The sequence below is a fragment of the Magallana gigas genome, chromosome 2, assembly GCF_963853765.1.
Source record: "Magallana gigas chromosome 2, xbMagGiga1.1, whole genome shotgun sequence".
Taxonomy (NCBI): Eukaryota; Metazoa; Mollusca; class Bivalvia; order Ostreida; family Ostreidae; genus Magallana; species Magallana gigas.
Genome location: NC_088854.1, coordinates 39293842 through 39317596, shown reverse-complemented (window position 1 = coordinate 39317596; position 23755 = coordinate 39293842). Strand labels below are relative to the sequence as shown.

The following is a 23755-nucleotide window of genomic DNA, read 5'->3' as shown; positions in this document are numbered from 1 at the left end:
CCCTCTGGTAAGATGGATACCGATCACTGAAATAAATAACCATCTGTTAGTCTTCAGTTTTTTGTGTTTTGATTTTTATTAATTTTCTATATAACTATTTGGAATATTTTAACAAGAAAATTCAAAGGCACATGGTGCATAGATATCCACCCTTTATCTACTGAGAGTTAAAAGAAATCCGAGGCCAACTCACACTTATTTCTGTTTTTTCATATGCATTATACTTTATTGATTATGCACCTTATTCGTCTTTTTAAGTTTGTTTTTAAAAATAGCTCATGGAGTCAAAAAGGTAAATTATAAATAAATGTTGTCAAGCTATTTCAGTTGATGTGATTTTCTGCATTAAAGAAAAGGATGTCAGAAAGTAATCAGTTATTGACCGATGTTTGCTATTACTGATCATTAACTAAATTTTCTAAGCAAACCACATGTTTTTAAATCTATGTAACATCTGATTTATTTTTTAACATATCAGTGTTTTCAAATAATTATATGTGAAAATTGAACGGGTTCATTGTTATTATTTAAATAGGGAAATTTTGAATTGATGATCATTTGCATGTCGACCACGCTGCAAAAAAATTGTTCAACAATTTGCAGCACAATGTGAGGAAAGGGCCATAGGTACAAATGCTTCTTAAAATGATAATCATATCTAAATGAAGATACGGCTGTTGTGTTGTCTTCGAATAAATAAAAACTTTCTTCATTTTCTCGGCTTTTGTGCTCCGCAAGTTAGTGTCTGTTCAAGATACTGATGTCTCTGATGTGTTTTTAAGCGCATATTGTATTGGTGCAAGAGATCTTTTAACATTTTGAAGATCGATTAACAGATTAGCACAAAAGAATCAATATAATCGAGAAGACATTTTTAAAAAAAAAATAAAAATCACTTGTTGATTAGGCACAGGTCAACGATTTGTATACGGATATTACGATATAATTAATAACAAAACAATGAACACTAAATTAGTACGTACATATTTTCTTTTATTAAAATATACATTGTATGCAACAGAGGCATTGTTTTGTTTGACAAGAACGTACACTGAATAAAAAAGTGATCTACTATTGCTCAACTAAAGCCCAAAATAAATCGACTCAGCTATCCAAGTAAAATCCCAAAAAAAACGGTGTATACCGTACATGCTAAGAAAAATGTTAAATATAAATACATTTTTGCAAAATTAGCTTTCAAATACGCAGTAAAAACTTTAATACCTGCATTTTACGCGAAATAAACCAATAAAACAATAGTCAAAATGGTGATGAAAATAGCAGACACATTTAAAATGATCTTCATCTTTGAGGATTCCTCTAGTGACGTCATCCTTCTCCGGAGTTCTTGTAGTTCCTGAGCTGTCAGTGTCTGCTTTGCATCCTCGTCAATTCCACACACCCAGTTTTTAAACGAAGTCTTAAGTCGTTCAAATCCAGCTAACAAACAATTTCAAGGATAAAGAACTATTAGTTGAAATATGTTACAGTATTGGATTCCAAAATGTTGCGTTTAGCAAATCGTTATGGTCTTGGAACTATTTTCAAAACTTTTAAATTCATTCAAAGATAGCTGGTAACAGTCTATACAGACACCTCATACAATGTTTATCATAGAGTGTTTCATCAACACCCCTAGAACTGTAGAAAAAATGACAATAAGCCCGTCTCATCCCTTCTGTTCGACCATGTGGTCACAAAAACGTTATAATTATCATAAAAGCTTACTTTTTTCATTTCCATTTGTTTGATCATTTTCCTGTATCTGCATGGTTTTAGGATCTTCTCCCCTTTTTATGAATGAAGTATGAACTTCTTCATCCTCATTATCAGTCAGTTCCGGTTCCGCTTCATCATTCCTTGTCCACCATGTCAATCGGTGAAGCTACAGAGGAGTCTCCAGTGAGATATCTATCTGGTGCTTAACCAGTTTTGACTTCAAACTCTTCGTTGTAAAGTTAAGGTCATATGAAATTTAGGGTCAAAACGGATTCAGCCATGATGGATTTTTTTATACTTTAATATCAGTTGATAGAAAAGGTAAATATTAGTACAAGATATAAGAACTCATAGTAATTGGAGGGGTATAAATTTAATGTTATGACAACCTACAAAGTAAAAGCCTCCCCCCAAAAAAAGGAAAAAAGGAGAGAAGATTACACTTTTAAGACCACCTTTTAAACTAAAAACTAAAACGCGAAACAATAAGCTCTATGAATATTGCAAACATTGATAGAAAGAAGGACTTAAGTAAACGGACTCATACCCCAACATAGTGGAGAGCAAATAAAAACTGTTAATAGAAAATGACGTGGTATTTGATTATCTGTTGTATCTAGACTATTCATAAGGGTTGTCTGTAAGTAAAGGTGCTTCATGTTAAAGTTACTTTAATACAAACCATGTTTAAGATTAACGATTGTTTATTAATGCATTTCCTTGTGTTTTATATTCTTTAATTGAAAGCCAGATTTTCCTGCCGTTTTGCCCCCTCCCCCTTCCAAAAAACCTTTTTGATAAATCAATCATTTATATTACACGGTAACAGAATGAAAAATCTACAAATTTTGTTCATACAGTTGTATGTCTAATCAGTAGGTACCTTCTTTTCTGGACGGGGCTGAGTAAATAAACTGATGACCACCATAACTATGGTTGAAATCAAAGCCAAAATTATTGCAAAGTGTAGAAAATCCACTTTGGATATGATTTCTGGTCTGGTGTCAACTTCGTTACTGCCACATGGAGGTGCAAGAAAAGTAAAATCTAGAGCCATGCGTACAACACCCACTATGGTGCTCAGCATTAGTCCCCAAAACACGCCCTATAAAACAAACTACATGTAGTCTCATAGTATATTTAGAAAAAACTATCGAACATTACTTCAAGATAATTGAAATATAATGTCAATAATTTCCAATCACCTGCTCTGTCGTTCTGTTCCAAAATAACCCTAAGAGAAACATCATACAAAGTGGAGGGATGAGATAGGACTTTACGGATTGCATATAGAACCAGAACCGTCCACCCTGTGTCTGCTGTAGAATGGGCAGCCACAGTATACTGAGGGCTATAAGGACAAGAACAGTAACTCGTCCCACGATCATCAGCTCCGACTGAGACGCTTTTTTGCGGAACTGGTGCCAGATGTCCAGGGTCATGATGGAGCTCGCACTATTCAAGATGGAGGTCAAGGAGCTCATCAATGCAGCCAACAAAGCAGCTAACATCAGACCACGGAGGCCTGTCCATAAAATAGAATACTGAAATATGTATGCTAAATAATGTATGTGAAAATCGTACATGTTTAGTGCTGTAACAAAAGCTTTAAATTGTAAATCAAGAGCCTCTGGTTTTTTTATTTGTATTAAACAATTTAAACCTTTCGGAAGCAATCGAAGAACCATTAGCGGATAAGCTATGTTGGTACATCCGCTTTTGTTGTTGCAGAACGCCATGCATTTATCTGGATCAGAACATGCCACCTCCTCTGTAGTACAGAGAATGAAGAATATTATTTACTTCGATAATATTTTCATATGTACTTTATGTGCATAAGAGAAAAGGAGACAGAGATAAGGAGATAGAAAGAAAATTAGACACCTGTGTAAAGAATACGACTGATCATCCCAGGAATTACGAACAACAGAAACCCCGTCAATTTCAACACAGCTCCCAGCAGTGTCCCTGCCTTAGCATGTACCATATTTCGAGCAGAGAGTGTTCGTTGAACGATTATCTATTTTATGTTCGTAATGTAAGAAAGTACAAGCTTTCACAACTTAATTTAAAAATTTACTCAGATTATTGCTACTTATGTAATTTGGAATATTACAAACCGTTATATACAGACGAAAAAAACCATTATCTTTTTCATAGCATTTTCATTTAATAAAATGCATAAAAATGTCTTTTCATTAAAGTCTTGTAATAGGATTCATAAATGTTCTTGCACCCAGATTACTAAATATTACCTGATCCTGGTCCCATGTGTAGAGACCCAAGGTAGAAAGCCCAAGTATTGCCCCTGGCCAGGGAATGTCCCCTGTGACAGCATCTCTGTACATGCGGAGCGAATCTGCCGGAGGCACCCCACAGGAATAGTGAGAACGATTGTACCTGGTCTCATTCGACATGGCATTCATAAACTTTGTCTCCATGGCGTCGTATCCTCCTACTTCTATTATCGCTAAAAGAGGACAAAATATCGGAAGAAGAAATTGAAATGAATGCAAAGAGATTAATATATGAATTACTTTCACGAATAACTTTAACAATCGCCATCATCGTCATTATCATATCTTGATATACTACCTATAAGCATACTACTTATTATTAATATTAGAAATACTAGTAATTCTCTCTGTAAGAAACGTGGGTACATGTTCTCAACTAACACAAAAAGAACAGTATAGTTGCACCAATAATGAGTACCACGGCCTGCAAGGTGTCTGTATAGATAACGGACGCCAGACCACCTGAAAGAGCAAAAGTTAAAATAGGTATATCTAACATTAACCAGTCGTCAATCAGTTTTAAGATCCCTCAAAGTACAAAATACAGTTAAAAAAAGGCTAAAAGTTACTGTGTCAATATGCACATACTGGGTTTGAGCTTTGTTATCTTTCTTGCAGTTTACATAATCATACATACCAACTGTTGTATATACAGCAGTGACTCCAAGAATTATGCTGACACATAAGTATATATTCCATTCCAGCATTTGTTGTAGGAAGATTGCTCCTGTATAGATTTCACCCTAGAATTTTTATTAGTTAAAATAGCGTGTAAAATGCGTGTAAAATGCTCCAGTACAAAAACTAAGTAATTTGACCGTCGATATCCAATTGCAAATGTGTCTACAAAAGAAGGCATAATTTCTGATAGTTTTTGACATCTTTAAGGTATAGATCCTGAAAACAGTGACATCCTTCTTAAACTTAAATTACGAATTTGATTTATGATAATGACAACAAAGATCTTTGCTTTAAAGTAAACTAACACCATTCGTTGTGCTTTCACAATGTTAGAAATCAACGAAAACTTACAGACACATTAAAGAGGATGTAGCCAAGTAGAGCGAGAAAGGACACGTACATGCGCAGTCGACGTCCTCCAAATCGCTTCTTCACCCATTCAGGTATGGTGTAAGCCTTTATAAAGAATGAATTGTGTCATTCTTATAAGAATACCGATATGGACAAATTCAATGACTAAAGGAGCCGTCAAACAGTGAGTTTTGTTCACTTACCCCACATGCAACGTAAACAGGGAGAAAAACCCAGCCAAGTAAAATAATGAAAAATACTGCCTTTAAAGAAATAAACATATAAATGTTAACATATGTTATGCTTCACTTTATTGTAAATGATGAACAGTTTTATTTTTGAGTTATGGGAAATCATCTATAGGGGAAACTATAACTGAGCGTTAGCTTTGATTTTAGTTGTTTCATAATTTTTATCAATTGAAGCAATCCTCCGCCCCTTAAAATCTTATAGTTAATAAATTAAACATATTATGAAACGCTTTTACAACGAAAAAACATGACATGCACTGTATATCTTATATTCTTACATGCCATTCATATATAGTGACAGCTATTCCAGACCCTGCAGCTGTACCAGCCAAACCAATGAACATAGGGGCTCCTATGTTACTTGCATATATTGAGGCACCAATCTGCAGAAAATGTAATGCGTAATTCTAAACAATCTGTGAAAAATTGTAAAAAATCTTATCGATAGAATAAACTCAATCATATTTTCATTTTTCAATACAAGCATCGAATAAGCTGAGGTAGTTTCTAAAAAGCAAACAATTTGCTTTACGATGTGATTATCGACTAGCAACATTCAGATTATTATGTGGAACGAGAATCAAAACATTTGCCAACTTTGTAATATTTTGATTAATGTTAAGCATTAACGTGGTTGTACGTTAAAAAATCATTAAAATAGAGCCTGTAATAAAATCCATGCAGTTTATTGCTGTCTCTGTACATTTGTATAACACGTTTTTGCCTCCTAGTTTTTACTTTCGTATTTAACATTTGGTTAAGGGTCATTGATTTAAAATTTCTACATGACTGAACACATGTTCACTTTTATTGTTGATGAATTCGCTTTCAACTCACAGGTATCCAGTGCATGTTCTTTCCCGCCAGAAAGTAGCCCTTTGCATTGCCTTTGTTAGGTCTGAAAGTCGACTGAATTGAAGATAAAATTATTTAAAATTGTTTGTTCAAAACTTCGACTACTGCACTACTGATTTAGATAAGATACAATTTAAGATAGGATATATATAGCATGGTATGAAAAATACATTTAATAATATTTGAAAAGCATGCAAAAATATTTTGTGCTACAATACCCATAATCCAACAGCCAGCACAATGCAAAAGTATACGCCAAGTGTTATGTAATCCTCCAGGAAAAGGTTTTCTGCCATAATGCCTAGATACGGATATTCTAGTTCGAACCTCGTTCACTCAACCTAGGTCAAGCTTAAATTCTCAGGTAGATTTATCAGAAGGTTTGTAAACATTCTATATATCGTAAAAACATTATGCAAGGATTTATGTCCGAGTATCTCTCCATCGCTTTAAATAAATGGGGCTGAAGGCCTAAGGTCGCCAAGGCCCATTGCTTTTGAGGAATGGAGTTGTAAAAGACACTCCCCCACTAAAAAGCTACTGATTTGTTTCTTATTATTTGACCATAAAATATGCAAACATGATTTTTATTATAATATGAGAGATATCGTTATAGGATTTAATTCTGGGAAGAAAACAACAATAGGTTAAACTTTCACTGTCTTAGCCAATATCCGTAAAATGTTTGTAGTTTAATGATGCCAATGAATCAGCAAAGTCAGATATGAACAAACTTTAAATTATAACTTTTTTCCTACAGTACTAGAATGTGCATGTATGGTTTGGGCAACACTGACAACTGGAAACGGAGATAACAGTAACTTATTGGTTTATTGAGATATATGAAATTCTACATGTGACATTTAAATGTGAAACTTAAATTTCTTTATAAAATTAAAGTTGTCTTTATTTTTAAATACCAATAACCAATGCAGGCGATTTGAAATTAGAGTAGTCAACTATAGAATATAGATTGTACGTCTATGTAAAAATAACCTAAAACAGGTACGTATGTTTTATATGTGTTTTAATTTCATTATAACATTTAGTAATAGTAATTATATCATAAATTTATATGCGAGATATGTATCATATTTGAAATTTGGGATGAAAATTGTTTTGCATTAATTTTACATTTTGTATTGTTAAAAATGTGAACCTTTTTCAAATTTACAATGTATAACGTATCTTCATTTCTGAGTACTATGGGGGTTTATTTACTTCATACAGGTTTATATTTAAGGTGTAAATGCCACCTTTATTTACTTATCGGACATTTAATGTAAATTTTTTTTTAATTTAAAAGGCCAATGAACCTTACTCATTTTTTTGATGACTTTCCTTATAAATTGAATTGTTTCTTATAGTGAAGTGTGTTAGACTTAATACGGTTAAAGAGCTTACTAACATTCTGAAAAATGGTTCTTCTAGTAAAAAGAATTTCAGTTGAAAGTTTGATAAGAATAATATTCATTTACATACATGATCAAAAAATTAAGATGCTATTTCATGAAAAAATGTTCAGTTTACTAAGTTCAATACGGTTATAGAAAAACGAGGGAATATAAAAGTTTGGCTTTTCAAATATTTATTTACACATGCATCAGTATAATATCATTTATCTAATTATCATCAAGCATCAAACAAAAAACAAACATTCTGTTTCAGAGATCATGGAAATTATAAATTATAAATAAACAAAATTTAAAATACAAAAAAGGGTAATATATGATCCAAATTTAAATGTCGAAATACATATATTTTTAAAACATGTTTTGTGGTACTAATAAGTGAATATACATTAAGAGGCAGTAGGATAGCTGAAATAAAAATAAAGATTCGTGTTCATTAGAACATGTAAGATAATTTAAATGTCGAAATACAGTTTTGTTTCACTTTGGCTAGTAACCGTGATATTAGTCATCAATTGATATGAAAATTGATATTGTGGCTGTAGTATATCTATTACTGTAGTACATGTATATCTATGTATCTATAACTTTAATTTCACTCTTAGTTTCCTTATTTTCATTTCAATTATTTACATACTCCAAACATATGTAATTTGAAGAAAAATGGTTGCTGCGAGAAAACGTGCTACGTGCCTGTATCAATAGTGAAGTCAATGTAAAATGGAACAGGTTCTTCTTATGTGTGCTGCTGCTTCCATAAGCGGTACAGTCTAATAGTGCAAATCTGGTCAGTACGTACATGTATTTGTTCTATAATTACTGTTAAACATTCGAGGGCAAGTCGGGTTATGCTATCACAGTTGGTATTTACACTGTACTGGCATTTTTTAAAAGTAAAAAATGTGTAGATATTTTAATAATCACAATAAAAGATTTTGATCAATTTACTCATCCGGCAAGGTGAAAAAACAATTTTCTCTAATTTCATTAGTGAAGTCTTTGAAAAAATCTCTTTTTTATTTCGAAACGGAACGCAAATATGTGGTTTCGTAAATTCTAACCAAAGTAAACTAGTAAAACAATAGTCAAGATAAAGATGACAACAGCAGACACATTCAGAATGTTCTTCATCTTTGAATCTTCTTCTAATGACGTCATCTTTTTTCGGAGCTCCTTCAGTTCCTGTGTTGTCATTACCTGCTTTGCATCCTCATCGATTCCACACACCCAGTTTTTACACTTAGTCTTTAGTCGTTGTTCTTCAGCTGACAAACAGTTCAAAAGATTTTTAACTACATATATTGACAGAAATGCATATATATCAACTGAACTTTAAAATATTTTTTTAAACAAAGAACATAATGTTTTACTCTTTTTATGAATCTTCAAAAATTCATATAAAAGTTGCCACGACTGTGTCATTACATAATAACAATGGATCATAAAGTGTTTTATAAATCAAAACCATTATGCACACAAAATTCAAAGAAAATAGCCAACACCACCTCATCCAAAATCGCGTTACCATCAAAACCTAACAAACAAAGCTTACCTTCATCATGCTCAGTTGTTTGACCATTCTCTTGTATCTGCATAGTTTCGAATTCTTCTCCTTTTTTAAGGAATGACATATGAACTTCTTCATCCTCGTCGTCAGTCAGTTCCGGTTCTGCTTTATCATCCTTTGTCCACCATGTCAATCGATGAAGCTACAAAAGAGCATAAATTATTCTTTAGATTTGGATCATTGCTGCAGAATCATGGTCCGCAAATTACGGTTCATTAAAATTGTATTATTCATGAAATCCACGAAAATAAATGCCCACGAATTTCGATGGATATTACAACTGGAGATCGGTACTCCAGCGTAAATAAGAAGCTTAACTTCTGAGGTGACATGTAGTATATACTAAAATATATGATTAAAAGTGTACCTGCTTTTCCGTACGGGGTTGAGTACATAAACTGATGACCACCATAGCAATGGTTGCAAACAAAGCCAAAAGTGTTGCAAAGTGTAGAAAATCCACTTTGGAAATGATTTCCGGTCTTGTGTCCACTTCGTTACTGCCACATGCAGGTGAAAGAAAAGTAAAATCTAGAACCATGCGTACAAATCCCACCACAATACTCAGCATCAGTCCCCAAAACACGCCCTAAAAACAACATTATTTCATTGAATGCTTCAAAAAACATCACATTGTACAATTTTTTTTTATAGAAAACGACAATAAATGTATATCAACAATTAAAATCATTTCTTAAGACCTGCTCTGTCGTTCGCTTCCAAAATAACCCCAAAAGAAACATCATACAAAGTGGAGGTATAAGGTAGGACCTCACAGACTGCACGTAAAACCAGAACCGTCCACCTTGTGTCTGCTGAAGAATGGGCAGCCAAAGAATGCTGAGGGCTATAAGGACAAGAACAGTAACTCGTCCTACAATCATCAACTCGGACTGAGACGCTTTTTTGCGGAACTGGTGCCAGATATCCAGGGTCATAATGGAGCTCGCGCTATTCAAGATGGAGGTCAGGGTACTCATCAGTGCAGCCAACAAAGCCGCCAACATCAGACCACGGAGGCCTGAAAGGAAGAAAAAGAGTAACAATTTGTCTTCCAAAACGGTCCAGTATCAAAATAATGGTTAACTTTAAGATAGTTTACTGTTAAATAACATTTACTATAATTTCGTTTTTCTTAAGATGTTCACTTTTATTACGTTCAGCGTGTTGCGTATATTCTAATTAGTATCTTGCCCCCCCCCCCCCAAAAAAAAAAAATCAATGTAATTAACTAATATATGACTCATGTCTAGAATATCTCGTTTCTTAGATAGGAGGTCGTGTGGTATTTTAAAGAAGTGGTCGGTCGTCTTGGCTAGGTAGAATATTTGAACATAGCTTTGTTTACAAGGCATATTGCAAACTGTTGTATTTAATAAAACTTTAGTTGTACACCTCCTTAATAGGCATAAATTTATTTTGACAATTTTAAACAGAAATACAGAAAGCTGCAATTAAAGATCATCCATCCAATGCCAACAACGAAATACACATGATTTCTGAGTGGACAAAAGTGTGTTTGTGGTGAACAAGTCAATCAAAATCCTTAAATCTTATATCTTCTTCAACGGTTCGTTTGTGTTACGACTGCAATATAGGTATCACTTCATAGACGAAAATAAATCCGAGTATTGTATGCTTTAGGTTGAACACGAAAAAAAACCCAGATTACTTTAATTCCCAAAATCTTATATCATTTAACTCTTTTGCGGTGGTTAATTATCAGTACATGTGATTCCCGTCATAACGCACACGTTGTATACATGGTAAACAACACGTGTTTACTTGATATTAAGATTCATATCATAATAATTATTTATTAATTGTTAATAGATATTGAAAATATTTTAAGTGTAAATTTTACAAATTGAAGAATGAATTGTACAGATTAAAGTGTGACTTTTACACATTTAAGTGTAACATTTACAGAATAAAGTGTAAATTTTACAGATAAAAGTGTAAATTTTATAGATTAAAGTGTGAATTTTACAGATTTAAGTGTAAATCTTAAAGGGACATGGTCACGATTTTGGTCAAATTTATTTTTCTGTTTTTGTTATTTGCAATGCTTTACGAATGCATTTCTAATGATCAAATGAAATTTGGGTGCCAGTCGTCGAGGAGTTTTAAGCAAGATACAGGGCTCACAATTTTTCGTCATGTAAACAAGGCTTGTGCCCTGTTTTTGTTTACATAGGTTCAAAATACCGATAAAAAAAAATTCAAGCTAGTTTGTCTATCTTAATATTCATTTTAAGCATAGATAAATAGTTCCTAACGATAAATACATTCATTTTAGATGTAAAACTGGAATTTTCACTTCAACATTCAAAATGTAAACAAACGCTTTGTTTCAATAGCGAAGAATTGTAAGTTCTGTAACTCGCTTATAACTCATCAAATGACACTCAAATTTCGGTTGCTTATTAAAAAGGCCTTACTAAAGCATTGTAAACATAAAATCCAAAACATAATTTTTGACCAAAAGCGTGACCATGCCCTTTTAAAGTGTAAATTCAACAGATTAAAGTGTGAATTTTACACATTCAAGGGTAACATTTACAGAATTAAGTGTAACATTTACAGAATAAACTGTAACATTTACAGAATAAACTGTAACATTTACAGAATAAAGTGTGAACTTTACAGATTAAAGTGTGAATATTAAAGTCTAAATTCAACAGATTAAAGTGTGAATTTTACATTTTAATCTGTAAATTTTTCAGATTAAAGTGTAAAATTTACACATTAAGATGTGATATTTACAGATTAAAGAGTTAATTTTACAAATTTAAGTGTAACATTTACAAAATAAAGTGTAAAATTTACAGATTATAGTGAACATTTTTCAGACTAAAATGTGAATTTTACAGATTAAAGTGTGAATTTTACAGATTAAAGTGTGAATTTTACAGAATAAAGCATGAATTTTACTCTTTAAAGTGTGAATTTACATTTCGAAGCGTAAATTTTACAGATTAAAGTGAACCAAAATAAAAGAAAATTGTGGAATGCATATGTGGCACTAATACGCTTCCACACGTACTTTAGTGTGTGAAAGAATATAGAATTGCTTTAATTAAATTCTGTTCATTGCTTTGAAAGCATCGAATATCGCATCATTTGGCGTCAGGTACAAGTTAATCAGAATTATCGGGATTTTTATTTAACAAGTTCTATGAAATTATTTGATCACATAGTAAACTTAAGTTTTTTAATTATCTTTTCTAGATTATGATAATGATACAATTGATTAGCTTTATTGAAAGAAACAGGAAGTTTCATCTCATCGCATTTTATATATTTGTTTTGTAAATGTTAAATATTTAAACAGCAAGACAAACAGGTAACGCGATGATGAATAGATAATTACTCGTCAATATTCAATTAGATTGAATGACAATAATTTCTCTCTAGCAAGTCTTTTTTTTTTTAAATGCACAGAAGTATTATCACTTTTTCGTTCATATCAATTTAATGACTTCACACACAATAGTTCTTTTACAATCGATGATTGTGTTTTTAAGCCAAGTGTTAATCTATTTCTAAATTATAACAAATCTTTATTATTAACAGTCCTTTCCTAATAGGCTATGAACTACGAAGCATGGGTCTCATTTCATTAGTAAATTCAGATGTGGGCTCGATACAGTATCAGTTATGGATTTAAGGGGTAAAGCGACACACCAACCTTTTTATTGATCTTTTTGGGAAATATGTTTATTATTTTTGAGAACAAAAACAGATAATAGATCTTTACATGTAGGTTGATTATTTAATATATTTATAGCATATAAAAAAAACTTCCTTTTTATTTTTCAGATAGGATAATGTGCACTAGCTTTAATTCTAATTTTAATATATAAAAAAAGAAGTAAGTATTTTTAATTATTATTTCCATCTAACCTTGACCTTTGACCTTTAGATCTTTGAAAATCCTTAGTTACACCCCCCCCCCCCTTCAACTTGCTAACTTGATTACCCTGAACTTCAATTTTGGTCAGTTTCAAATTTTTTGAAATTTTCATGAAAAAATTTAAGAGATTTAATTTCTACGAAAAGCTTAAAAGCTTGGATTGGGATTTCAATAAAATCCCAGATCAAAGTAATATTTCTTTAATAGTTTTGTGTTTTACCCAATCGTAATAGAAATGCCAAAAAATCAAACGTCAGTTTTTTTTTTTTATAGAAAAACCATGTGAACCTTTTGGCAGCAAACGTAGAACCATGAGCGGATAAGCTATGTTGGTACACCCACTTTTGTTGTTGCAGAACGCCATGCATTTATCTGGATCAGAACATGCCACCTCCTCTGTAATAAAAAAAAAAGTAAGAAAAATTTCACTAAGTAATGCACAGAGAGAGAGAGAGACAGAGAGAGACAAAGACAGAGAGAGACAGAGACAGGCAGAGAGAGAGAGAGAGAGAGAGAGAGAGAGAGAGAGAGAGAGAGAGAGAGAGAGAGAGAGACCTGTATAGAGAATACGACTGATCATCCCGGGAATTACAAACAACAGAAACCCCGTCAATTTCAACACAGCTCCCAGCAGCGTCCCTGCTTTAGCGTGTACCATATTTCGGGCAGACAGTGTTCGCTGAACGATTATCTATTGTATATAATGATTTATAGGTTAAATCTATTTGAGAAAAAACACATTAACAAGACTAACTTAATATCCATTGCGGGTAATTCCTCGATAAATGCTGATTTTATTTCAACTTTACAAATTTTCTGGGGGGGTTTTCTGGGGCCAACAAGAATGATTATTATTCTTTATCTCATCTTCAATATGCGTATTTGTTTGCTTCATTAGATTTCTATCATTGTATTCCCAGTGAAAACAGGTACCCTGATATACCTGATCTTGACCCCATCCGTAAAGGCCTAAGGTAGAGAGCCCAAGTAAAGCCCCAGGCCAGGGGATATCCCCCGTTACAGCATCTCTGAAAATGTGGAACGAGTCTGCTGGAGGCACCCCACAGGAATAGTAAGAGCGATTGTACCTGGTCTCATTTGACATGGCATTCATAAATTTTGTTTCCATGGCAGCGTATCCTCCTACTTCAATTATCGCTGAAACAGGACAAAAAACATCAGAATCCAAAAAGTCTTCTGAAATGAGAGAGAGAGAGAGAGAGAGAGAGAGAGAGAGAGGGAGAGAGAGAGATAGATTTGCTTCATCATTGTCAACATCATTAATTCTCATCATTTTTTACCTAGGGTGATATTACATGTATACTAACACATGAAGAAGAGTATGGTTGCACCAATGATAAGTATCACGGTTTGCAGGGTGTCTGTGTAGATGACAGAGGCCAAACCACCTGAAAGTGCAGAGATTGGTTACATGTACTATACATGCTATAATTGACACGTTTATCCGTGTGATTCGTGGAAGTACATGACAAGAAGGACAACATTCACATTACTACACACTATAAAAGTACGTTCAAAGTTATTTGACTTTTAATATATTTGATGCCGTTAACATATTCATACATACCGACTGTTGTATATACAGCGGTGACTCCAAGTATTATGCTGACACATAAGTAGATATTCCATTCCAGCATTTGTTGTAGGAAGATTGCTCCTGTATAGATTTCACCCTATAAAGTATGGAACGCCATTGCTGCCTTATGTGCCTATTTCATGTGAAGATGGTGCTTTAATTTATTATGCTGTGGTTATATCATGTGAAGATGGTGCTTTATTACATGAAGGTGGTGCTTTATTATATGAAGATGGTGCTTTATTATATGAAGATGGTGCTTTATTATATGAAGATGGTGTTTATGTGAAGGTGCTTTTTTATGTGAAGATGGTGCTTTATTATATGATGGTGCTTTTTTATATGATGGTGCTTTTTAATGTGAAGGTGGTCACTCGGAACTCCTCTTATTTTTGAATACTGAGTTAACCATTTATGTATTATCTCGAAATATTGAAAGTAAAACAAAAAACTGATGCGATCAAAATCCATTTGATACACTATTGCTAGTTCCTCTTTTTTCTAGCACAATTAGTATATAAGCTATCGAGGAGATCTAGCTGTGTACGACTTTACCCCAACCGAACTTACATCTAATTAAGTGACAACTATATAATGACGGAATATTACACGAATTAAAGCCTAGTAACGTTATCCTGAAAAGCAGAAAATTGAATTTCTTAATTATTTGTGTTTAAGCGAAGGTTATACCCTAGCAATCTGATTAAAATAAGATCTTTGATCCGCTCTTAATTGGGAGTTGATTTTAATCAACTCTCCTATGCAGTTACTCAGACAAACCGATAGTGAAACAGTGTTTGGACCTCAGCACAAATCATCGCTGCTGACAAGACTTAGTTCTTGAACATAATTGATAAATTCGATGTAATGTATGCTACAGCATTGTTTTTCAAGGAAACTTATTCATAAATACCTTGAAAATAGTCAGATTTTAAATGGTACGAACAATTTAGATATTTTTTGTAGTCGTACGTATTCCTACGCCAGAGTTCAGTATAGTATCGTTCAACTCGACGCTCGGCTGTCTCCGTAAATCTCCGACAAGCAGAGAGTCTCCCTTGCTTGTCGGAGATTTACGGTGTCAGCCGAGCGTTTGGTTGAACGAGACTATGCAATCGCAACTTCTCGGGCCTTTCCGGCAAGCTCGGAAAAACACCTCGAATTCACCGGATGTTAGAATTTTATACAAAATGGAGTCGCTTCCCATTAAAATAAGTATCGGCTAGACAGTCTTGTATGTCGCCTCTGTGTTATATTTTAGTGTATATCGTTTACTTTAATGAAGTATAGCTCACATCTCAACAGATCGTAAAATGTGTTCTATTTATTTCAAGTTTTACAAAAAGGGGGGTTGTCATGGACGCCTAGGTAATACATTCGAGGTGTTTTTCCGAGCTTGCCGGAAAGGCCCGAGAAGTTGCGATTGCGAGACTATGGAGTTCAATATTGCTTGGATCCATACAATTTTCGAGAAATATTTCTATTACTGATACATAGTTTGAAAGAATTAATGTCATCTTTAAATATTATTTAAGATGATTCATATGGGGGTTTCTCGACATCTTTGTCGAAAAAGTCCAAAAATTCATGTTATAAAAATGTGCGTAATTCAAATACAAATTAGTCGGTCTTCGTCATTGATGACCGTTCCTCTTTAACCTAAGTGGTGAGTTGGAGGAAGAGCTCACATTCTGAGTGTTCAAAACAAAACATCATAAAAAAACACCAAAGGAACGGATTGAGGATCTGATTTTAAACAGACTGATGCCCTAGCTGTAGGTGATAGGATTTGACTTGAAGAGAAAGTATGGGAAATTAAGTCACAGGGAAAGGTCTACTATACTATAATATAGCTCAAAGAAAGCCCTTTTATAAGTGGTAAAGGCAAAAGTAAAATGTCAAGAAATACTGACAAAATATTGTATTATTAAATTAATCATATTTGTCAATTCAGTTGAGATTAAGTCGTACAGTTCATCTCGTAACATAAATACTTATTATGCTAAAAAAGAGAAACTAGCAATTGTGTATTGAATGGATTTTAACTGTATCAGTTTTGTTCTAGTTTCAAAATTTCGAGATAATAAATGTTTAACTCAGTCTTCAAAAATAAAGTTCCGAGTGACCATCTTCACATTAAAAAGCACCATCACATAAAAAAGCCCCATCTTCATATAATAAAGCACCATCTTCATATAACAAAGCACCATCGTCACATAAAAAAGCACCATCTTCATATAATAAGGCACCACCTTCATATAATAAAGTACCATCTTCATATAATAAAGCACCATCTTCACATAAAAAAGCACCATCTTCATATAATAAAGCACCACCTTCATATAATAAGGTACCATCTTCATATAATAAGCACCATCTTCATATAATAAAGCACCATCTTCATATAATAAAGCACCATCTTCACATGAAATAACCACAGCATAATATAATAAAACACCATCTACATATAAAATAGCCACTTAAGGCAGCTATGGCGTTCCATAATAAAGCGTGCAGAGATGAAAAAAATCGTCTCTTTTTAAGTGTGTACAGAAAATAGATACATGTATCTTAGGTTTTTTTAAAAATATATCTATACCAGTTTGGGATCCTCATTTTAATGTCTTAAAGTTGGACATTTTTTCTAGGAATTTGAAGTTAGTGAAGACAATTCATTTAACAAGCTAACATACATTTTCGAAAGGCTAAGTATACGTACATGTAATTCTGAAATTAGCATCATAAACCACTAAGCACATAATGATATACTGAACTAGAACAAAGACACATGACGTTTATAAATGGATGTTTGTATAGTAAAAAAAACTTTCTGCGCTGTACAATTTATAAAATAATTATAACTGTTACATCTATTATCATAGTAGTAGTACAATGCATAAAAAATATTTTTTTTTACGTCAGGTGCCTACGGACCACAAACCGTGGCTTATGGTATGACAGCTTGCAAAGAGATATTTATTTAAAGGAAAACCTCTCTGTTTCGTCTAGACAATCGGAAAATTTAGACGTAACTTACCGAAATATTGCAGAGGATGTAGCCAAGTAGAGCGAGGAAGGACACATACATGCGCAGTCGACGTCCTCCAAATCGCTTCTTTACCCATTCAGGTATGGTGTAGGCCTTTACAAACGGTGAATTATGTCATGTTTTTAAGAATTGTTCGATTATCAAACGGGCATCCAAAAGATAATTCATATTCACTTACCCCGCATGAAACATACACGGGAAGAAATACCCAACCGAGTAAAATCAGGAAAAACACCGCCTATAAAGAGAACACGTTTATGTATGCTAAGATTCTTTGGATAATACAGTTTCAATTTTAATTGAAATATACACATCTTTCGGTAATCTTTTCCTGGCGGTTTTTTTTTAACAAGAAACGGAAGCCTTTTAGTTAATGTTTTTGTGCTCACTCATTAAGAGGACATTTTACCTTAATTTGTTTATAAGCCACAAAAATGATTGAAAAACAATTGAAAAACATCCTATGTGATATTCATCTATGTTTATTTTTGTGAAACGCCGTTATTTTGATTTCACGTTCTACAACATAGCCTTACATGCCATTCATATATAGTGACAGCTATTCCAGATCCTGCAGCCGAACCTGCCAAACCAATGAACATAGGAGCTCCTATGTTACTTGCATATATTGAGGCACCGATCTGAAGGTAAATATAAAGTTTAATTTTGCAAGGCGTTGTTGGAATTTCAACAATGAATCAAAGGGAACAATCTTTCAAGATTGATTCTTCAATTCGGTCGATATTTCATAAACAAATTCTATAGCCTGCTTTTCCGATCGGATACTCCATTGTTCATTACACAACTAAAAGTTTGAAATTTAAACATTTCGTATATTGATGTTCTTTATGGAAGTAAGTTATTTCAGTATCTAACTCCAAGCGTTAAATACAAATGAGTAGAACGTTTTGATTTTAATTTTTCAAATATACATGTACAGGAGAAGCATTTAGAAAGTTCAACACAGGTGATTGGGTATCCAATGTTTATTTCTGCTATGTTTACTACGTATAGAGTATGACGTAGTATCCCTTTAAATTAACAAAAATATGCCTGCCACTCGTGGAGGTGCTATTCAATACTTGTACATTTAATTTCTATAAAAACATGACTGTTGTGTATGATTTTATTTTTTTTCTCCAATTAGTGCTCAAGTTATGTATACTCCAAATACTCAAATAACATTTATATGCATTTTCTTCTGTGACGACTCTTAGTATTTGTCAATATATGTTTGAAAATAATAATAAACAAAACATATGTACATTTAGCTTTTATTCATGGCTGCTAACAATCTTAAATGTACACAAACGTTATCCTTAAAATATCCTTTACATTTATCATATATATATCGTTTTGCTTTTTCCTTTTTTTTTTGGCAATTCCTTATCACTGACAACAACGAAGTGTTCCGACATTTGAGAACATGGTGAAGCATGATACGTACATAACTATGCAACCGGGCAACATTATCTATTCTAGTTTTTTTTTTTTTTTTTTTTTTTTTTTTTTTTTGGGGGGGGGGGTGAATGAATTGTGTTTTTATTAACACTATCAGTGATTGTATAAATTGTTTTTGTACCATACGCGGCTGTTCACATTAGGTAAAAGGTAATCAGTTTTAAATTTCTGATCACAGAGCTAGTGTCATTGAAAAACTCACCGGAATCCAATGCATGGTCTTTCCCGCAAGAAAGTATCCCTTGGCATTACCTTTGTTGGGTCTGAACGTTGACTACATAGAAAATGAAATGAATCAATCTAAATAACAATCAAGGCTGAAAAGAAGAAATTTCAACTTAAAGGACTTAATTATTATTATAAAAGTAAGAGATATAAAAAAAAGTAAATGTTAGGAAACATTAGTAAGGAAAAAAAGTTCAACTTTCTTTCAAATTAAAAAGCAAGTAAAATTTGTTGTGCAACAATACCCATAATCCGACGGCCAACACAATGCAAAAGTATACACCAAGAGTAATATAATCCTCCAAGAATAAGTTTTCTGCCATTTTTCGGATTGATAGTTTACGTTAAATTTTCTAGTTTCATTATTAACCAACACGTCAAGCTGTAACTTGTCTTTTAAAATTCGGTACGTATTTAGTCTTGCTAGCCGTCTACTGTTTTTTTGTGAAATTCTAGACATAAGTAAAATTTTTATTACGTATTTGATTCACAGAAATTTTTTTGGTATAAACAAAGATGAAACCGAAAGTTCGGCAAACTTGTGAGATAGCTTCTATAATTAAATTCATAATGACAGTAAAGTGGACAATTGCAAAGTCACGCTACTTAAACGTATAACAGTGAAGAGTCCCAATAAAGTGCATACCATCCTAAAAACTTCTAACATATTATGTGAATTTAAAGAGAAGATATTTAACCACGAAAGTGAACTAAGTTGAAATAAATTGTTTCTGCATATAGAATATTTACACATGTAAATAATGTTAAAAGAAGATCTTCTAGGTCCAATTCTTCACCAACAATTGACCACGGGCATTTGCAAAATAAGAAATACAGTGATGATCAGAGAGGGACAGCATCCAAATTTACATATAGGAGACAGGAATGTGTTACAAGGCAACATTTTGAGAAAAAGTGCCGCCGAACTCAGATTTCCGGTTGTTATGACAGAACACTAGTCCGGTGTAATGAATAATAATGACCCCCGTAGAATAATGACCGGCGGTCATTTTTCGACCTAGAATAATGACCCCCCCTCCCCCTTGCTGTAGAATAATTGGATTTTTCTGAATAAAAAAGGCCCAGAGGTCATTTTTCTTTAGGTCAAACGAGAAGAAAAATGACCCCCATAAAAAAATGACCCCTGCTCTAAACAATAATAAAATTTGTTATACAGTATCCCGACAAGGTATCTGACTTTGAAATTACTGGAATTTTCACTCTGTTCAGTCGATTTTGAAGTTATAAACACCGAACTTGTGAAGAAATCCCTGTATATATTTTTTTCATATCCGTAGCAAAAACACACACAAACACACTTATATTGCCACAAATTGTTACGTCTCTTCTCTCGTCGACATATGGCGGGAAAACCCTCCACTTTTATAGAAATCTGCTGATCTATACTTGATTCTTTACCATGAATAATTCTTAACAAAATATTATATAGCTTTATTATTTAAAGACGATATTTCATTTATAAAATGTATGTACAGTTTGCTTAACTTTATATATCGCGATTTTACAATTGCATCGGCAACAAATTGCCAGGTCTGCACGTGTGTGTTTGAAATCTGTGCAGGTGGTGTTACTGTTGCAAAGTCATTCCGTAAATAAAAAAGAAAACAAATGAAAAAGAAATTCATATATATTGAGGAAATAAATTGTGTGATAATTAACGAACAACAATCAAGAAAGAATAAGTGTTGTAATAATATAAGCAATATTCATTGGTGAATAAATTGTCAAACAAAGAATGATTTATATATTTTTGAGCTGGGGGAAAGGGATTTTTAAGGTGGAATGTTTATCTGATAAGAGAGATAACTTCTGTAGAAAATATTCTCACTTTGTTTCTGATAACTCCAACAAGGCAACACGGACAACAAGCAACAAGGGAGGCGGTACGTACTAGACCCCCAGTTTATGCTGGAAGTCGACATTTATTTTAATTCAAATTTTAAAAGATGAAATTTAAACGGAACGAACTGAACCCCAACTTTTCAGGGCAGGGGGGGGGGGGGGCGCAAAAAAGTTAGAAATGTTTTACCAAAAAATACAAGAAATTTAAACTAATCATATTGATCAAATTTTAAGAGGCCATATCTATAACCCCCCCCCCCCTCTCCCATCCTCCAATGCATTGTTGTTGTTTTTTTTTTCAAATATCTTAATTATATGTACTTGTACAGTCCACCAACAATACGTGTTTGATGGTTTAGGCCAGAGAATCTTTAGATGGAAAATTTTTATTTCTCTCTTAATCGCTTGTTCACAAAGGATCAGATCAGATATGGGGAAACAAAATTAAAAAAAGAAAAGACAAACCTACACAACAAAGTGCTCTTCTGAACTAAAAAGCAGCGCTTCACTACATATATCTTATGTAAGATTATTTGACATTGTATCTCAAAATAATTTTAATGGGTTATCACTCGTTAAAATGAGATATATACATGTAAATGTAACTCGTCAAGATGACAACCATACCCCTATGCAATACGTCAGTATCTTGTAATAACAGAAGGAGTTTTACTTTCTAAGATATACCCCTTCTTTCACTTTAAGTTTATTTGAATATGAATTATAATTTTTGTTACTTTCTGTAAACTACAGTAAACATTACAATATTGTAAAGAATATTTCACAAAAAATAAAAAATTACACTGAAAAACTTTAATATATAAGGGAGTCATTATTCTACAGGGGGTCACTTTTCTTCATGTAGAGTGTGCTCATTTTTGTAAAATGACACTTATTCTTCAGGCAAAAGGGTCATTATTCTACGGGGTCATTATTCTACGTTACACCGGCACCCTGCTAGCCCGGTCACTACATAAATTTATAAAGCCGATCACCAAAGCAAATCAATATACATGTACAGTAGAAGACTACGTTGAAAGTTAATTTGAAAGAATATTTTTAACACAATGAAAATAAATTCAGGACCTTTTCATAGAAGAGGTTTTAGTATTAGAAAGGATAATTTGATTTGGATGTTGTGACATCAACCTGAGCATTTATTTTTTTTATATTAATGGAAAGATAAATACCGAATATTGTTTTTAATTGATACCGGGCCATCACTAAGCACAAGTAAAGAGTAAAATATTCTTTTCAATTGTTTGGAAATTTCAAAAAATTTTGAACTTAAAAAATATAACGTGATTCCTTCCTTAAAATGCTTTATCTTTCTCTCTTTAAGATGCTAAGAGTATTCATTCAGCGGAAACAATTTCATCGCAGATGAATGGCCATCATATCTATAAGCATACAGTATTAATTTTGATTTATGTGCGATGCGTAATGCGAAAAATCTGATTTGCAATCTAAACAATGGCGCTCTAACCAATGCCATCAATTAGCTTCTCGGCATAATGACGTCAAAAAAGAAACGTTCCAAATCAAGAAGACTTATAAGAGTTTAACAGTATACTTAGGATAAAAGCCATTACTGATAGCGTCGATAAAATAGCCATTTGAAAACGCCAGAAAGTTTCCGGTTTCTCGTTTGATTTAGTCACTCTTTTCAGCATTGGGTTGTCTATATATTAGAACAGTATAAAACCTCGAGTCACCAAATTTGTGGATTTCTTATATACATTAATTGTAGTTAAGATGCCACAGAAAATGCATATTCAAGTAAGAGGTAATTGGTATAATCTTTGTCCACGAATTTGCGTACAAATCTCCATGAAATCTAAGTACGTACTTTTAATCCAATCAACATTTCTTCCATTAAACTTTTGACGATCATAATAAAATCGCTGATTAAAAGAAATGTGTACTTTATCCTAATCCAATCCAGTAAAAATAATCTCTTAATGTTGGTGCATTTGGGTACATGATATGATGATGGGTTTAATTCACCCTAGTACATCTTGTCCAAAAAAACCCTGATTTCTTTTAATCTATAATTCAATTAAGAAGTTCTTGCGAGTTAACAAGCACCTTTGTAAGATCTTTTATAAATCCCTAATCAGAAATTCAGGAAACTAAACAAAAACTAAATTTAGGATAATTCTTTAGATTATATTTGCTATTTTAGATGTCTCGTTTAGTGGTGACACTAAACTTGTTGACAATATCATGAATTCGTTATTCGTCTTTATACTCTTTTCTTTCTCTCCCTTTTATTTTCTTTTTAAAATAATCTTTTGAATACTATTGAAGTTATTGATTCTTCAATCCTTATATATATATATATACAGAATCTTTATTTCTAACTTACATGTACGTATACTAGTTCTTGGGTTGAAAATAGTACGGACTTAAATTTTTGATGACATGATCCGCTACAACAGCCCAAAGCTGACCAATCAATAGGCATGCTTTCTCTCGGCGTGAGCCCGCGATCGTCGCCCTGCACGAAAG

At 32.9% G+C, this 23755-nt stretch overlaps 2 protein-coding genes across 3 annotated transcripts; both read right to left on the bottom strand.

Annotated features, from left to right (window-relative positions):
* Nucleotides 1-997: 997 nt before the first annotated feature.
* On the bottom strand, nucleotides 998-6586 carry LOC105324852 (sodium/glucose cotransporter 4). Of its 2 annotated transcripts, XM_011424058.4 has the most exons (14): nucleotides 6373-6586; nucleotides 6137-6208; nucleotides 5578-5682; nucleotides 5252-5311; nucleotides 5049-5153; nucleotides 4654-4759; nucleotides 4398-4478; nucleotides 3975-4189; nucleotides 3604-3739; nucleotides 3383-3490; nucleotides 2925-3244; nucleotides 2603-2824; nucleotides 1729-1885; nucleotides 998-1440 (listed from the first exon to the last, which is right to left on the bottom strand). In XM_011424058.4, the coding sequence occupies exons 1-14, from the start codon at nucleotides 6448-6450 to the stop codon at nucleotides 1232-1234; spliced, it is 1974 nt and encodes a 657-aa protein (XP_011422360.3). In that variant the 5' UTR covers nucleotides 6451-6586; the 3' UTR covers nucleotides 998-1231. The 2 variants fall into 2 exon arrangements, with proteins under 2 accessions (XP_011422360.3, XP_065932580.1); XM_066076508.1 differs by lacking the exons at nucleotides 6137-6208; nucleotides 6373-6586 and having other exon boundaries at nucleotides 999-1440; nucleotides 5098-5153; nucleotides 5578-5656.
* Nucleotides 6587-7757: 1171 nt separating this feature from the next.
* Nucleotides 7758-19892, bottom strand: LOC105324853 (sodium/glucose cotransporter 4). The gene is made up of 14 exons (XM_066076507.1): nucleotides 19627-19892; nucleotides 19359-19430; nucleotides 18232-18336; nucleotides 17874-17933; nucleotides 17684-17788; nucleotides 14638-14743; nucleotides 14378-14458; nucleotides 13993-14207; nucleotides 13605-13740; nucleotides 13338-13445; nucleotides 9835-10154; nucleotides 9501-9722; nucleotides 9119-9275; nucleotides 7758-8831 (listed from the first exon to the last, which is right to left on the bottom strand). Exons 1-14 carry the CDS (start codon nucleotides 19702-19704, stop codon nucleotides 8623-8625), a joined length of 1974 nt encoding a protein of 657 aa, XP_065932579.1. The 5' UTR covers nucleotides 19705-19892; the 3' UTR covers nucleotides 7758-8622.
* Nucleotides 19893-23755: the final 3863 nt, after the last annotated feature.